General features: G+C 36.5%; 1 protein-coding gene across 3 annotated transcripts in view; it reads left to right on the forward strand.

The window, feature by feature from the left end:
* The window catches only part of fhod3a (formin homology 2 domain containing 3a), a 246,692-nt gene that overhangs the window by 154,301 nt on the left and 77,954 nt on the right, over positions 1 to 14,437 (forward strand). For all 3 annotated transcript variants that reach the window (XM_088929080.1, XM_088929081.1, XM_088929082.1), the window contains exon 6: positions 7,140 to 7,234. In XM_088929080.1, the coding sequence (XP_088785206.1) occupies positions 7,140 to 7,234 (95 nt within the window). The remainder of the gene's footprint in view (positions 1 to 7,139; positions 7,235 to 14,437) is intronic.

Below are 14,437 nucleotides of genomic sequence, written 5' to 3' on the forward strand. Positions count from 1 at the left end.
CATATGGAGAAGACGCTCAGGAATTTGCAGCTGACATGTTTTGAGTAATTAGCAGTGATTGATAAAAGACGCGCAGCACCTGGGATCCTGTCTACCACATAAACAGTTATAAGCCCATGCATGAAAGTTAAACAGAGTGCTCTCACAAAAGCGTTTTGTTCCCTTCAGAGCTGGCACACTATACAGCAGCTAGGCTGGTTTGGAGATAAGAGATTGTTTCAGGTAAAAATTCAACTCTAGACTTTTAATATGCCAGCAAAGAAAAAAATGTAGTCAGGGCAGTTGGCCAGAACTAAAGTGATGTAGATAAAAATACGTTTGAGGTCAATTATAACCATATTTACATATTGTAATATGTGTGCTTGATGCATGTACGGTTATGCTATGATTCGTTTGAGTGCTGTCTTGTACTAGGCCTACTGTGGATGCAGTACTATTCTTACATGTAGTGTTAGTTTTCCCCTCTAGTATTACAATATCGAATTTCTGTAATCTGCAGAGTCACACTATCTTCCGTCATTTCTTAAATTCATTCACCATTCAACATACCCCAGTCCCACCTTCCCTCCAACTGCACATGTCAAAAAATAACTGACATAACCGCAGTTAGTGTTCGAGAGCCCGTAATTGTGTGTTCGTTAGCTGGATGTCACATGAGTTGCCATTGTGGTTTTCACACTTCAAAACTAATCAACAAGATTAAAAGGGTTACGGGGAAACTAGCTGGATTAGACACTGGAATGTTTTTATTAGTAGTTTTTTTCTGCTTTTCTTAGAAAAGATCCCGTATTCCCCCAAGCTCTTAGATTTCAACTATAAACTGAACTGGAAGATCTGTCACTTGATAGGCAGTTCAAAACTGGGAAACCAGAAGCTCATTCTCGTTTTAAATTAACATCTGTGTTCTTATCTACTCCATTATTGTTGTGTAGTTTTCCTTTTTAATTAGTTTTTATTACATTAGAAAAAGTCCTGAAAATACAATGATAAAATATATTTTTCCTCCTCCAGGGCTCTAAACTATTCTTTTGTATGCATTTATCTGAGATGGTGTATAGTTAATGTAATTGTATTATGTATAAAATGCACTCAGCACAGGTACAATGCTAAACAGAATGGTATATCCAACTGCAGAATGCAACATGAACCTAACACAGTAAGTTACTCCTAAAATAAATACAGAATTCATTACATTAAATGGAAACCACTGTAATCAAAGTTCAGGATTATAACAAAATAAAGATGGATAGCTGAATGGGAAAAACAAATCAACATAAGCTGTTGGTTAACAGTTCAGTGCACGACATTATAAAATCACTTTAGGGTATTGAGTAATTGTCTAACAATGTCCCACAGATAATTAAGTCTATGTTAGCAGATATTTCTCACATTGTAAAATGTATTTTAACATTTACTATAGACTAAGATGATTCCTGTAGTCACACTATTCCAACATGTTTAGTTATTGTTAGGCTCCACATGATAATTATGGAGCCATAGTAATTTATTAAAGATGTAGTACACCTACAACACCTAATTTTAGTATTTTTTCAGGGCAATTTTAAAAACTTGTTCTGTTTCAAAAGTGTCCTTGAATTAGGGGTGCCAGATGACAACCTTAACTACATGGCACTAACTACCAAGCATGTTCCAATTACCGTATGTAATCCGTTTCAGAATTTTGCTTCCTTTTGTCCACGATTGTTTTAACCACAGAAATCGACAACATTTCATCTCACGTTGAATGGGGGTGTAGACCACAGTCCAATTTAATTACAGAACATGGAACTGATTGTATTTGCCAATAGCTGTAATGTCCCTATGTGTATAAATTAAATTAAATTTTATTTAGTTTATTATTCAATCTATTAAATTGGCAATATAAACCTTGAGGTTTCACCTAAATGTACAGTATGTTGAGCTATTCTTTTGCAATGTAATTTTTCAATTCCCAACATATATTATTTTGTTTAGTTAAAAGGCCTCTATACATGTTCCTTAATGATAAGAACATTGTTTCTGGACAGAGTCTGTAAATGAGCTATTGAAATGGTGCATTAGCACCCTTTATTTTGTAGTGAACAGAGATTCTCAACATGGATTTTGGTTGACATAAGTGAAAAATGCACTGGCATATCTTCGAGGAAATCCGAAAAAAAAAAGTTCTAATTGGATTAAACTAATTTATACTTCAATGTATGTAATGATTTAGTCTGCAAATAAATATTGTCATCCGAAAAGCAGTGATCCATGAATTCTTCTTGGCTAATTATCTGACAAAGAGGCAACATATAAAACATCCAAATTTAAGGTCCCACCCCAGAACTTTGTAGAACAACACAGGATTTAAAACTTCTTAAATTAACTTATTGGCTCCTGGTAGCCATAAAAGGAGCCCAGACAATGAAGGGAAAAGCCAGTAGTGCCTATGTAATTTGTTCCATGTGATCCAGTTGGATCCTGTGGTTATCAAAAGCTACATTTACATCCAGAAGGAGAAAAAGACTAAGTGACCCACAATAAGGAGCCATTAGCAAACCATTAATTTTAATAAGGATTGTTTCAGTCCTGTGGCTCTGTCTAAACTCTGACTGAAAAGGATCCAAAAGCTGATCAAACCCAAGATGAGATTGTAACTGAGTTGCCATCACCTGTTAGAGATTTGTTTGAGAAAAGGCAAATCAAAAATGGCATTGTAGTGCTTAAGTAACTGGGGCATTTTGCCATTTACGTTACATAAGTAACATCAGCAGAGTTCAGGGAGTCCTCAATAAGGTTAGTAACAAATTGATAAACATCCATGAGGCTACTTTAGAGTAGGGGAATAGGGTCTAGCACGCTGATGATAGGTCTCAGCTCAGTTTCATAGGCAGCATCGGCAGCAACTGTAATAAAATGGGTTTGGTTTCATTGCATTCCTAAATTATTTTTTAACTGGTTTCCCAGTTTAAATGGAACATTGTATAATTATTCCATTATTTTAGAAAGTGATAATGAAATGATGCTCATGTGCTCTGATACATACAGTATTCTACTCTCAAGGATATTCAAATAATAATTATAATACATTTGATAAGTTCAGCTACATTTGTGTGTTAAGCTGTTGCCGACGAGTCACAGTTTTCCTAAGCAGGGCTGTGTAGATTACATGATTCAGCAACTTAAATGGATGGGTAAAAAGTCGTCCAAAGTTGGAAATTACTGACTGGAGAGTGAACTATATGTCCTTTGGGGGTTCTTTTCAATCTCTGGCTTAATTGTTAGCCTTGTCCAAACAGTAGACTAGCAGCTAATTAACTTGAATGTTCTTGCAGCAGCCTGTGCTGAAATGGCATTTCCTTCACATTGACCCTAGGGATAACCGACATTATTGCTAAAGACAGACTGTTAAATGGAAGACAACAATAGAAACTGCAGTCCTGAAAGGATTATATTGTGCACTCTTCATGCCAGAGGAAAAAAATGTCCTTTCACTCTTTCCTGTTAGCATTTCTCCAGGACAGAAGCTCTGCTTAGCGAACAGGCAGAGGTTGAGTTTACTCTCCACTTATTATTAGGTTCCTAAATGTTTATTTATACGTCCTTTTAGAAATGGAAAGCAAGTCAGAGGCAACTGCCTTGCACAGGGCAAATGTTTATCCACAACCAATTAGTCACACTATGAAAGGACAAACATGGTCATTTTTATTTGCAAGCCATTATAATATGTAAATATTTTATATTCCTTATTAGACATACCATTTTTGCTTCTTTTGATAGTATTATTTTGTAAAAAAATGACTTTCAAGGGGATTTGAGAATCAGTCTCATGTAGATTTATTTTTGTTAACTGTAAAGGTGTGAATGTAAATATTTTAAAAGAACTTTTGTTTTTTTTAAGCACAGCCTCTTCCAAAATGAAATCTTGTTCAGCAACACAAATCCTTGCTTAATTATTATATATTAACGATAACCACAGTACTCTCCAGACATACGTTAACAATAACCTAAGTACAAACATAACAGATTAGTTCTCAAATAAAACTGATGCAGTGCAGTGTGTTTCTTTTGCTTAAAGTCCAGATAAAATAGCTGATTTGGATTTAAAGTAGAAGAAAATACATTTCCCTTTCCACCACTCTGTTTTCTGTTTTTGGACTGGCACCCTTAGACTTCATTTGAAAGTGTGGCCAAGCTTTAAAAATCATCTTCCCAGGTTTTGGGAGGTCACATAACTTTCAGAGACACGTTCTTTTTGGTTATCTTTAACTTTTGCATCTGTGATTTCTTGGTATGTCTTTAATGAAAAGGTTTGGCCTTATTTGCTGAAGGGGATTTGAATAGAGCATGTTCGTCATTGCACAGGTATACCACGGGAATAAATACAGGGTCAGGGAGCACAAAAATCCAAGGAATGTCTGCTGTACTAAATTTGTGTATACATGCGTGTATGAAGGTGTGAATGGGCTGTCTGGTATTGAAGCAGGGAACCACAAATAATACACTACAGAAACAGAATATACTGTGGTATAGTGCCACCGTTTGGGAACCCAATATTTTGCATATACATTCTACCCCTGAGAAGAAAACTGTGAAAACTGCAGAGTCTGATGAAATCTTTAGAATATCCTTCTCTATAAATACATCACTTGCCTTGCTTATCTATGAATCACAACACAAATATTAAGTGGCATAATGTGGTATTGGCCAAACACTACAATTCAAGAGGGAATATACTTCTGTACTATTGTTAACTACACTTATATTTTAGCATTTCTTCTAGCTTTCTCTTTTGAATGGGTAGCTCCAATGTTACAAAATACTACAGCTCATTTAATGCAGATATCCTCTCCTTAAGCAGGTCTGTAATATATTCTAATTAAAACAGAACCTTTTAAATCTAAACATTTTTTTTTCATGTACTGTATTGGTACAATAAATCTGTATTTTTTATTCTCAAACTCAACACGTCATTCTGTATTTGGCTGGTGGGTGCCCAGTGAGCTGTGCATTCAAGATGGTTTGAGTATATGTTCTGGCTGTCTTGTATTCATGTATTCAATTTGTATTTCATGTATTAACTTTTCCTTGCTACTACACTCTTTAAATCAGGTTATAAGAGTGCAGTTAAACAATTAATCACATTTCAGATCTCTGTATACTTAAAGAACACAACAATCCCAGCAGAGCAGTTGTACTAGATAGTAAAATCACTTAAATATATCACAAGTTTCTGAAGGATTTATTGCCTGAAAGAGGATGTTCGCAGTGAAATTAAAGGATTGTCACAGAATTATATCTCATTTGTGACTGCACATTATATATATTTAATTCTCATTTAGAAGAAAATAACTACTTAGGTTTCTGAACCTAAAACAGAGCTGTTGTGCCACCACATAAACTGAGTCTGTACTCCTTTTAAGTGTTTGATTGATAATACCACCCTTTCAATGGTCTCTTTGCTGTATGTTATATTTAAAAGTCTAGGGTATACTCAGGTATAGCAGGTGTATTTCAATGCAGTTTGGACAGTAAATGTTGATAATAACACGGCACTAGCTAATCATTTTGCAGATGTAGTCTAGATTTAGTCTAGAAATGAGAGTAAATGCCAGGTAAATGTAATTAAAAATTGAAAAGTGTTTTTCATTTGCCACCAAGTTCAAAACTAGCCATGCTGTTTTGATTTTAGTACATGCTACATACATCAGTACAGCACATGAACTCGATAGGAATGAGTAAGGGGAGGCCCCATTGGGTGTTCAATTACATTTATGCTTAATAAAATGTAACCAAGCCTTCTATTATCTTGCATTTACAGGATAAACAAATACATCTGAACATAGCCACTGCTGTGGATATAACTATAACCACATAACTATAATACTTTGATACTTTATACAGTATACAGTAGGTTCCCTATTTATCTATGAAAAAATAATTTACACCATGAGATCTGAAAACACACCGACTATTCAAACGACTGAAGATGGGAGTATGGTGTGTCAGTTGAAAACCTAGGGACCAATTGAATGTTCTCATTGAGCATCTTCAGAATGCAGTAATGTGATGTGACAGGTCCTCTGCTTGGTACACTGGAATGAAGGGTGTAGTTAGTAGGGCCCAGTTATAGGAATTCCTATTTGCCTCAATCCTTAAGAAGGCCAATCGTTATAAAGAGTGGGGAATGTTCAATACCACGCCTAAGCCTGGACCAGGCCTGGTTTAAAATCCTTCCCAACCTGACGTGGTTTGTAAAAAAGTGCTTTTGTCCCATTGGATTCCCCTCTCAACTGATTTTTAAAGGATGGAAAAGCAACTAACCCTAACCTCAAACCCTGCTTTAACATTTTTAAAACTATAATGAGAGAGCCAACCTGCTTCCCCCTTCTAACCTATGGAGAATATTTATCTTTTGCTTGGCCTTACTGTAAGCATTAGACTATTCTGACCTCGTGACGAGCGAATAGGAAATCTAGACCTTGTTCTGAACCCTTTTATTGAGAGAATGATTGAACTCATCCGCAGTAGATCTTACTCTCTCTGCCTCGTGCAAATGCCTGCACCTTATCTCTTTCTGACTTGTCTATAAGCTGCACACCCACCGCGCACACTGTCACAGATAACTGAGAGCAACATTCGCTCCATTACACTAGGTCAGAAGATACATTTTTTTTAAATTGGGCTTTGCATATATATTTTTACCCAATCAATTTTCAGTTGCCATTCATTTAGCATTTTAGATTACCTCTAAAACCTCGTGCCACAAAGGAAGAATACCTGTACATGTGCTTCTTCATTAGCATGCTCTTCTGTTATAGCCATTCATCGCTTGACAGACTGTGAGCTCCACAGAGCCTTACAGGAGGATTAGCATAGATCAGAGGTGTGGCACAGGTCCTGGGAGTCAGAGTTATAAATTAAACAAAGGGTGCACTGCCTGACTAATGATGTGTCCAATTGTGCGTCATTGCTTTGATAATCTTGGTCACAGATGTCTATGAAGAAGCCCCCACGGAACACCTGGACAACAGGATTCAACCTGTGCTCTGACTTATTGCCTTTGTTGCAGAACTTTATTATCAGAACCCCGATGAATATGTTTGAACTGAAAAGCAAGGAAAACAAAAGATAAACCTTTTCCTTTATATCTTTTACAGCACTGGGGCAGATCATGCTGTATGTAGATGGGATGAACGGTGTAATCAGTCACAATGAAACCATCCAGTGGCTCTATACACTCATAGGATCGAAGGTAAGAGAATGTGTACAAACAAAATTATAATACACAGGCTAGGAAAACCATTTATTAACGGTTTAGGTCATTTATACCTCCAATGGGGCCAAGATTGGTGGCAACAACCTAACATCAACCTGTTCTCATCTCAGGCAGAGTTGACCAGGTATAAGAAACAGAACTGAAACTTTCCATTCATCCACTGACTGATGAATGTACTCTTACCTGCCCTGCTGCAAAATTTCAATGACATACAGTATTTTTACACCTAGTGTAGTAAATCAGTAATATTCATATGGTGTTAAGTAGGATATTCTCTCCTGTTATGGGAAATTATGTGAAAGGTTTAAAAGTTTCAGATATTATTGTTAGCATAATGTCATGAATGTCATGTCATTCGCCAAACTGCTTAATACGGTGTTGCAGGAAGCCGGAGCCTACCCGGCAAGCAACGAGCGCAAGGCAGGGTACACCCTGGACGGGGCGCCAGTCCATCCCAGGGCAAGTGCAAGTCAATCATACATGGGGACAATTTGGAGGCCACGGTAAAGGCCGAGGGGGGAGATTTGGCCGGGACACTGGGATAACTCCCTACTCTTATTGAGAAATGCCCGGGGACCTTTAATGACTAGATAGTCAGGACGTTGGTTTAACAACTCATCTGAAAGACAGCGCCCACTACAGCATAGTGCCCCCGCCACTATACCGGGGCATTAGAACTCACACAGACTGCAGGGTGGGGGCCCCCTGCTAGTCCCACTAACACCACTTCCAGCAGCAACCATAGCTTCCCAGGAGGTTTCTCATCCAGGTACTGACCAGGCTCAACCCTGCTTAGCTTCAGTGGGTAGCAAGTTGAGAGCTGCAGGGTGATACGGCTGCTGGCTGTTGGAATGGTATTCCTGTTTATACCTGAATCAATTTAGTCTATGACTTTTAATCAAATCTGAATAATCAATTCGTTGGTACCTCCTTTTGTAACATTAAACATTGCTTCTTCATGTAATATCTGTATTTTTTTCCACAGAAGTACAGTAAATGCGAACAACAGAAAAAAAGAATTTTGTCTTAACAGTGTTCAGGGTAAAGGTTAACATACCAGATCTCTAACAGAATCCAAGTAGTCACAGTCTGACCGTCAGTTTATCACACATTATTTATCTTTCAGTCTGGGACCCTTGAGAGGTCCTGCAGCTGGGAAAAGTTAGAATCGAAACGTAGACTACAGGATCAGTGGTGAGATGTATAATCAAAATAGCATAGTATTATTTGCTTTATAGACAGTTTGTTTCCTATAATTATGTATCAGTTGATTACAGAACCCTACCTCTCGCACATTTTGACACAGTACTTACAATACACCTCAACCTACCGCAGCTAGCCTTGAGAATTTTACACACACCCATACAGTAAACCTGGCAAAAGTTTAATTAGGAGTTCAAAGGAATGCAATCATTTAAGATTGGCCCTTCTACACACCTGGCAAAAGAAAAAAAATATATTGTTGTTTATGAAAACACGTTGGGGTGGTTTGAGCAGAGCTCTTGTCCCTCTCCAGGTTGGAATGCATTAAGCACACAAGAATGGGCACACTTGGATGCCTGTCTTTGCTAAAATGCATGAGTGAAAGATGCTTCTGGTGATTTTTCTCTAGTTCTAGGAAAACATTTTTACACCTTTATAAATGTAAAATGCTAAGAACATCCATCCTGTCCTTACACATCACTCTTAAGAGGTCTAATGGCTACCCAGTAAAACCCTTACAAACACTTACAGTACATACATGTATGTGTCAGTTCCCAAGTATATTGGTTGTAAACACATTTTAATAACCTCAGAAGCCGATGGCCCAAATTGGCTCCTCTCATTTAAAACCTTTCATATGTTCTTCTTATTGTTATAATAACTGTGATAATGAACGGCACAGTGGTTAGGATTGTGAGTGTGAACGCGTTTGTGTCTGTGTGTTCCCTGCGATGGACTGGTGTCCCATCTAGGGTGTATAGTGCCTTGTACCCGTTGCTTGCCGGGATAGGCTCTGGCTCCCCCATGACCCTGTATTGAATAAAGTGATTTAAAAATGGAAGGATAATAATGATTTATTTTTATTTTATTTATTAAGAATTGTATTTCTGTGTGATTTTCAAGAAACTAAATAGCACACACCCATTATGCATAAGAGATGTAAAAAGAAAGATAATAAAGAAAGGAGTATTAGTCTACGTAGCACACTGAAAACTGTACACTGACAGCTTCTGTGTGAGGGTCCCATGTTTCCCCCCATGTTTTTTCCTTCTAAAGTGCAGAGTCATGCTCTCCATATTGATGGCATTTCTAAATTTCCCCCTTTATGCAGTTTTGTTAAAAAACATCAAGGGAATGTGTCCTTTACTGTGATGGTCTAGTCCTGCCTTCTGCCCTGTGTCAATCCTCTGAAGTAAAGTGGATTCTAAAAATGTATGAATAGATATTAACTTAATTTTCAAAGAAATGCTGTTTTTAATCTATGTGATTATATTGAGTGATGTTTTGCAGTCATATTAAAGATAGACCTTACAGCCTAGTACTTTGCATGGCTTTTATTTATGGGATAAGTATATTAGATTGTTATATCTCATGTCTAGTAATACAGAGGTGGTAGTTTAGGTGTTTAAGTGTCTCACTGATGTGTTTAAAAATAATTGCTTCAGGAATGTGTTTAATATAGCTTATTCCCACAGATCCTTTGTTGTGCTTCCACATTAGTCCCAAGGGGGGCAGTGAGGGCTCTGAAGTCAGGACTTTTCACACTCTATGACAGTCCTGTTTGCCTCGTTTTATTTCTTTGCACTTTTTACCAGAATGCAATTATGTATTCCCAAGTGTGGAATGAAACACTAATTCTAAAGCATTGCTTTGAATAAATAAAGACATTACCTAATCATTCAAATGTCAAATGTTAAGCATTACATTTATTATGGATCATTTAATATACTGTATGTTAAAAAGTAACGAGTACAAAAAATATTTCTGAAACATTCACAAAGCCTGCAGGCTGTATGTAAAGCAGTGTCTGTGCACAATACAGTTGGTCATTCTGTAAAATCACATACAGAATCTAGATGTTTTTGATTTATTTATACAGTACTAAAGTAAAACTTATTTTGATCACAAGAAGATGATATCCTACTTACCCTTTAAGAAGTAGGAAGTCATAAACTCTTTTTATCACAGACCATGCAACCATAAATTAAAATATGTTAGTATACATTTAATTTTTCATTTTGTCAAGTTTCATTAGGTGATTAGATTATATTAAAAAAAAAGTCAATAACCAGATCACCTGCTTCAGCTGCAATTAGAGTTTATACTGTATATACTTTTCCTTATATATAAGAAAAAGATGATTATGTTTAAGTCATGTCATTTCCTGATGTTGGATGAGGATACTTTAGAAATTCGAAACCATTGCTTGGCTGGTTCAAAATCTTAAATGTCTGGCTTGATTCATTGCTGAAGTTGAAATGATGACTGCAATTCCCTAGGTTGACACCTTTTTGATTTTGAAGGCATGAAATATATGTAAGCATGCCGTGAAAGGAGGTTTCAGATCACAATACTGTAAGAATATTGATTTCATTCCCAAAGCTAGCTTTGAATACTTGATAGCCTCTAGTGGCCAAGTGTTGTGAAAGCATTTTGTATTCAGAGACAATGTCAGTTCTCCTTCAAGCGATGCAGGTATCTTTGATATTTCTTGCAAGCCAATACTTTTCACCTCTGTCGTTATTTCCTCGTTCCCTTACCTAAACATGAACAGCTGTGTATTGAATTGTTATGAATTCTATGGAGCCTGTAGAGAGTTATTAGATACAGATTGACTTTTGTCATTCAATACAGTGACTTTTTCTGGCTTCAGCTGTTGCCAACTTCATTGGATGGATGTTGTGATGCAGTATTTACTGCCCGCACTGAGATGTGTGTGCCTCCCTAGCTGAAAATAAAGGCAATGTAGATACTATTTATCTGTCCTGTTACCAGGCTGGGAGCCTGAAGGGGAACACTATGCATTCTTAGTGTTGTATCCCTGATATGTGCTACTATAAAAACCTGAAGGAAGTGTGTCATGCAACAGATAGTTTGTAGACTAGGCTTCAAAATCCTTGACAACTGACATGTCAGAGTTAAACACTGCCAAGTCCTCGCGTTCCCTTTGTGGAATAGGATCTCCTTCCGTGAGGGAATTCTTTCCATGGCCTTAATTTCCTAGACCTTCTCCAGGTAATTAAATCCTGGCCTCTTGCAGACAGTTTCCTTTCTTTTCTTTCCATTTTCACTCAAATGTTTTTCTTGAGCTGAGCATCTGAAACATTATGTCTGCCCTTTGATAAGGGCAGTGTTAGGTATTGCAGTATTTTATAAATGGGTGCAGGCAATTGACCCTGTGTATTATAGCCCAAAACTGACTTCAGCTTTTCAGGGTAGTACAGAAAATGTGGTTGACTGAGTCTCAATTGTAATCAAGAACAGACTAATAGTTTTGAAATATACAGAGTGTAGTATAGATAACAATACAATTATATTATAGATTATAATGCAATTGATTTGTGAGTATGTAAAAATATTGTCGCTGTTACTCATTGAAACATGGTGTCAGTGTTAAGATAGCTTGTTTTATTATTATTTTTAGAAGCAAATTTGGTGTTACTTTTACAGAAAAATGTCTTACAGGAAATGTTTACTTGCTTTATGTATGCTCCCCTGGTTTCAATAATTACATTATATATATATAACTCTGATCTGCTGGCACTGCCATTTTATCATGTAAATGCAACATAGTCGTGAGAAATAACAGGTTACAAAAGTTGTCCCAAATGGAAAGTAATAAATTCCCAAATTGAATGAAAAACCTTTGCTTTATTGATATTGTTACCTTGCCAAAATTCTTACTCTTACTTTACCAAATGTGACATAACAGTGGATTGGTCTTTGATGACAGTCAAAATACTTAGCATTTACATACTTGCAGATGTGAGTATTAGCACTGTATCTGATATAAAGTTATTATATGCAGTTTTGATTTGTTAATTGATTTGTTGTGTATGACACTGCTATAGTACTGATACTGACATTTACTATTTAAGATACTGGTTCCTAATTTTTACATCTACAACTGCAGTCATTGGGAAAAAAATCCTTTATTTAACAATAGTCAAGTGAGAACAAATTCTCATTTGAAATAATGGCCTACCCAAAAAAGCTGATTCCCATTTTTGCAGAGAACATAAAGCAGGGAATGAAACAAAAGAGAAAGAGTTGGGCAGAAATGATTTAATCATGAACTGAAAATACCCTCAGGTACAAAAGCGGATAGTTTTAGCTCAGTCTGCAGATCATTTCAGTCATTGGCAGCAGCAAATACAAATTACTTTGCCTTGGGAGGTCCAATTTGATAGACGCACTATATTTTAAGTTGTAGGATGGTACAGGTAGCAGAAATAATTTATTAAAGCAGGTGTTTTCCCATATAAAGTTCTGTACATTAGCTTAAAGCAATAAGCTAGTGATATATCTGACAGAATACTTTAACACAATAAAAAGCTTCAAAATATTAAGTTTTGTGATTGCAAAATGATTTTGTTGCTTTTTAGATGCACCTTTCAAAACCCGTCCTGTCTCAGACAGCAGACAGCTCTATTCTCTGCTCAGCTTTACGCTCTGTTTATATGCCAGGCACTGACAGAACAACTGATCATCTTCCTTAGAAGTTGTCTGTGTAACTATTATCTATTATCTGCATTTTCTTCGCTCTCTGTTCTGTGGATCATAGTCATAGCAACTGCCATGCTATTTTGCCACTGTCCTTTATGGCAAAAATAGCATTTGAAAAGCCATTTAAATGTAAATAAACAAAAAACAGCCCCCTCAGTGTTTCAGTAGTAAAACAATCTGCAGAAAGAAAGCTGGGCACATACAGTAATAAGCTCCTTATGTGCTTCTTCCTGTCTAATTTGTAACCCTTCTAAAGAACGTGTTCTGTAATTTGTTTTTATGGGCCAAATAGGAATAAGGGTTTTTTTTTATTTTTATTAGCATAGATATGTATAGGGATCTAGGCAGCTTTAAGCTTGTGATCTGTGAGGCAAATGCAGAATACATGACAGAAAACATATGGACATATGGATTCTCAGACATGAAACGCTTGGGGTTATTTGCTTTAGCATGTGCTAAACATACACAGTTACACACTGATTTCATTGCTTTGTTCTGGCTTCTTTGCTGTGGTTAACCAGTCTTTTTATGATCATATGTTGTCTTTTTTTACTGCACATATCTCTGAAAACTAATTAAACAACAAATGTCACACATGAATCGCTTCTGTGATTCACAATGACATGCAAGAAGCCACCAATATTGAGACAAACACCGAATGCTGTGCCAGACCTTTTTAGCTCTGTGACAATGCAAAAGGAAATTGAAATGAGAATCAGCAGTCATTGTGAGACACAGCAGACAATTCCACAATGCACATTTTAGTGCAGTGAAGTACTGCAGTTTACATATTCCCAGTTACAGTACAACTGTTACTTATGTTCTTATTCTGTGTTAGGGTATTATATTTAGTCTGCTGTTTTCTCTTGTTTTGCAATGTTATCTAATATTTTTTAAAAAAAAATGAAACTTCAAAGTTTATGGAGAGGTACAGTATGTAATATAGAAGACAATGTTGCTGGAATAATAAAGTGCTCTGGTGGAGAAGAAAGGTTTCTACAGTGGTGCCTGTCAGAACCTAAAGCTGAATTTTTTCTTCTGAAACACAGAGTTCTGACCTATTGTGATTTTAATGTGAACTGTGATCTTTTTCATGTGGAGAAGTCAACTCGTAAACAAACCATTAACTGTGTTGAGGATATAACCTTAAACATTGCAGGTTTAAGGCCTATTTTTCATATTGTCAGTGTGATCCTAGCTGCAAATCTTGAATAATGCCTGTGATAATATGGGGCAATACAAAGTATGATAATAGATTGAAAGTTAACTTCTCTACAGGACTTGGAGAGCACCGGTCTTTTGAGATTTGTGTCTATCTTCAGTCAATAACTAAAGTTTCTATTAATCTTTACCTTATTAAGTCAATAAGTCAAATTAAGTAACAGAGTGATTATAAAATGTAAGAGGGGTCACAAACTACAGGAGACCATTTGGCTCATCTTGCTTGTTTGTTTGCTGACAGCTTAATTA

This window comes from Atractosteus spatula, chromosome 12 (assembly GCF_055471065.1).
Source record: "Atractosteus spatula isolate fAtrSpa1 chromosome 12, fAtrSpa1.hap1, whole genome shotgun sequence".
NCBI lineage: Eukaryota > Metazoa > Chordata > Actinopteri > Semionotiformes > Lepisosteidae > Atractosteus > Atractosteus spatula.